Consider the following 2,716-nt stretch of genomic DNA (forward strand, 5'->3'; position numbering starts at 1 on the left):
ATTTAATCAATAAAACATATTTCTTTTCTAAAAAAAGCCCATTTGAATTTTCATTGATTACCCCAAAAGCACAAAAATGGCTTCAAAGACATTTGACCAAATTAATAGCAATCTTGCATGAAAACTAATAAAACCATAAGCTTAAATCCAACTTCACATTCTTCCTCCTCCTCCTCCTCTCTCTCTCTCTCTCTCTCTCTCTCTCTCTCTCTCTCTCTCTTCTCTCTCTCTCTCTCTCTCTCTCTCTCTTCTCTCCTCACTCTCTCTCTCATCTCCTCTCTCTCTCTCTCTCTCTCTCTCTCTCTCTCTCTCACTTCTCCTCTCTCTCTCTCTCTCTCCTCTCTCTCTCTCTCTCTCTCTCTCTCTCTCTCTCTCTCTCCGTATCCAATTTCCTTCAAAACATCCCCACACACCCCACAAACGCACACTCACACACACATACAACACACACATGCATGCCATTTATAGATCTTGATCATCTTCCTGTTGTGTTAATTTGTGTTATGTCTAGTTATTATGACACTCTCTTTAGGCTTGTAAGCCTCCAAAAACAACCCTCCCATCATCATCATCATCATCATCTCCACCAACACCAACAACAACATCATTCTATCAACTCCACCAGTAGAACTTCAAGCAGTTCAAGATCTTCCACCCAACCTCCATATCACTTTAATTACCAACAAGGAGAAGATCAAGAAGAATGCTTCAACTTTTTCATGGATGAAGAAGATTTCTCATCTTCTTCCTCAAGGCACCCCCACCAAAATCAGTACTACTCTTCTCAACAACCACAAACCTTCCACCACCAGTCTTCCGGTACGCCGACGCCCACAACCAGCACCACCAACACCAACACCCCTCCTCCGCCGTCGTTGTCCTACTATGGCTTCTCTTCTTCCGAACATCAACAGTCGTCTGATCCCAACATTAACTACTCGTACTCTCCAGCGCGTGATGTCACCGCTGAGTTCTCTAATTCCTTCTCCGGCAACACCTGGTCCGCCGATGTTCTACTAGACGCCGCCCGTGCGGTGGCGGATAAAAACAGCGGTCGATTACAGCAACTGATGTGGATGCTTAACGAGCTTAGTTCTCCATATGGAGACACTGATCAAAAGCTGTCGTCTTATTTCCTTCAAGCGCTTTTCAGCCGTATGACGGATTCCGGCGACCGATCTTACCGGACTTTGACGTCGGCGTCGGATAAAATGTGTTCGTTTGAGTCAACAAGAAAACTGGTGCTGAAATTTCAAGAAGTCAGCCCTTGGACGACGTTTGGACATGTAGCTTGTAATGGAGCGATCATGGAGGCGTTCGACGGCGAGAGCAAACTGCATATAATTGATGTAAGCAACACCTACTGTACCCAATGGCCGACTTTGCTTGAAGCTATTGCAACTCGCACCGATGAAACACCACATCTCCGTCTTACGACGGTAATCGCAACCAAATCCGGTGGTGGCGCTGCGGATTCCGGCACCGGAGTACAAAAGGTTATGAGAGAGATCGGAAATCGGATGGAAAAATTCGCTAGATTAATGGGTGTCCCTTTCAAATTCCACGTAATACACCATACTGGAGACTTATCCGAACTGAATTTGAGTCAACTGGGAATACAAGACGATGAAGCTCTTGCGATTAACTTAAACGGCACGTTACGTTCTGTCAACAATCATCGTCGAGATTACTTGATATCAACATTTAGAGGATTAAATCCGAAAATCATCACCATCGTTGATGAAGAAGCTGATTTGGATGTGGGTACAGATGGGTTTGAATTCGTGAGAGGTTTTCAAGAATGTTTAAGATGGTTTAGGGTTTACTTCGAAGCGCTCGATGAGAGTTTTCAGAAAACGAGTAACGAGAGGCTGATGCTGGAGCGGGCGGCGGGACGGGCGGTGATGGATTTGATAGCATGCTCGCCGGCGGAGTCAATGGAGCGGAGGGAGACGGCGGCTCGGTGGTCCAGTAGGCTACATGCAAGTGGGTTTAGTCCTGTTTCATATAGTGATGAAGTGTGCGATGATGTCAGGGCACTTCTGAGGAGGTATAGGGAGGGGTGGTCCATGATTCCGTCGGAAGCGGCGGCCGGAGTATTCTTGACGTGGAAAGAAACACCGGTGGTGTGGGCAAGTGCATGGAAGCCGATATGATTGTGACTTCCACTAAAAAAAAAAGAAAAAAAGAAAAAGCAAAAGCTGATGATGGCACGTGCATGGGAGGGTGTGAGTGGGTTTTATGACTTTTTACTTTTTCAAAAAATTGGGATTTTTGTTTATTGTTATTATTATTTTTTTTTTAGATTTTTAGAGGTTGAAGAATGGGGTTTGACTTTGATTGAAGGTAACATATTTTCGTTAATATTCGTTTTCACGAAATTGTCTAATTTTTTTTTTTTTTTTTTTTTTTTTTTTTTTTTTTAAATATGAATTAAGATGGTTGTGGATTTAATTTTTAGATTAAACCACTCCCTCCCAACCCCTTCTTTTTTGTAATCCTAATTTATGAATTATATATAGATAATTATGGAATCGTGAATTTGGATATGCATTTATTTAATTATGGTTTTGTATTTATTTAACTACATTTTTAAATAAAAGAATCTGTTAGTTATACACTTCCACAATCATGTCAATAATATTATATATTTGTCCATTTTTTAATCAAAATATTTAGAAGAATATAGCAATAGAAACAATAATTTAACAAAAAA

The 2,716-nt window shown here is 41.7% G+C and overlaps 1 protein-coding gene across 1 annotated transcript; it reads left to right on the plus strand.

Annotated features, from left to right (window-relative positions):
• Positions 1-359: 359 nt before the first annotated feature.
• Positions 360-2,364, plus strand: LOC111903110 (protein SHORT-ROOT). The gene has a single exon (XM_023898897.3). The coding sequence runs from the start codon at positions 456-458 to the stop codon at positions 2,154-2,156; it is 1,701 nt and encodes a 566-aa protein (XP_023754665.2). The 5' UTR covers positions 360-455; the 3' UTR covers positions 2,157-2,364.
• The last annotated feature ends 352 nt before the right edge of the window (positions 2,365-2,716 follow it).

The sequence above is a fragment of the Lactuca sativa genome, chromosome 3 (genome assembly GCF_002870075.4).
Source record: "Lactuca sativa cultivar Salinas chromosome 3, Lsat_Salinas_v11, whole genome shotgun sequence".
NCBI classification, from domain to species: domain Eukaryota; kingdom Viridiplantae; phylum Streptophyta; class Magnoliopsida; order Asterales; family Asteraceae; genus Lactuca; species Lactuca sativa.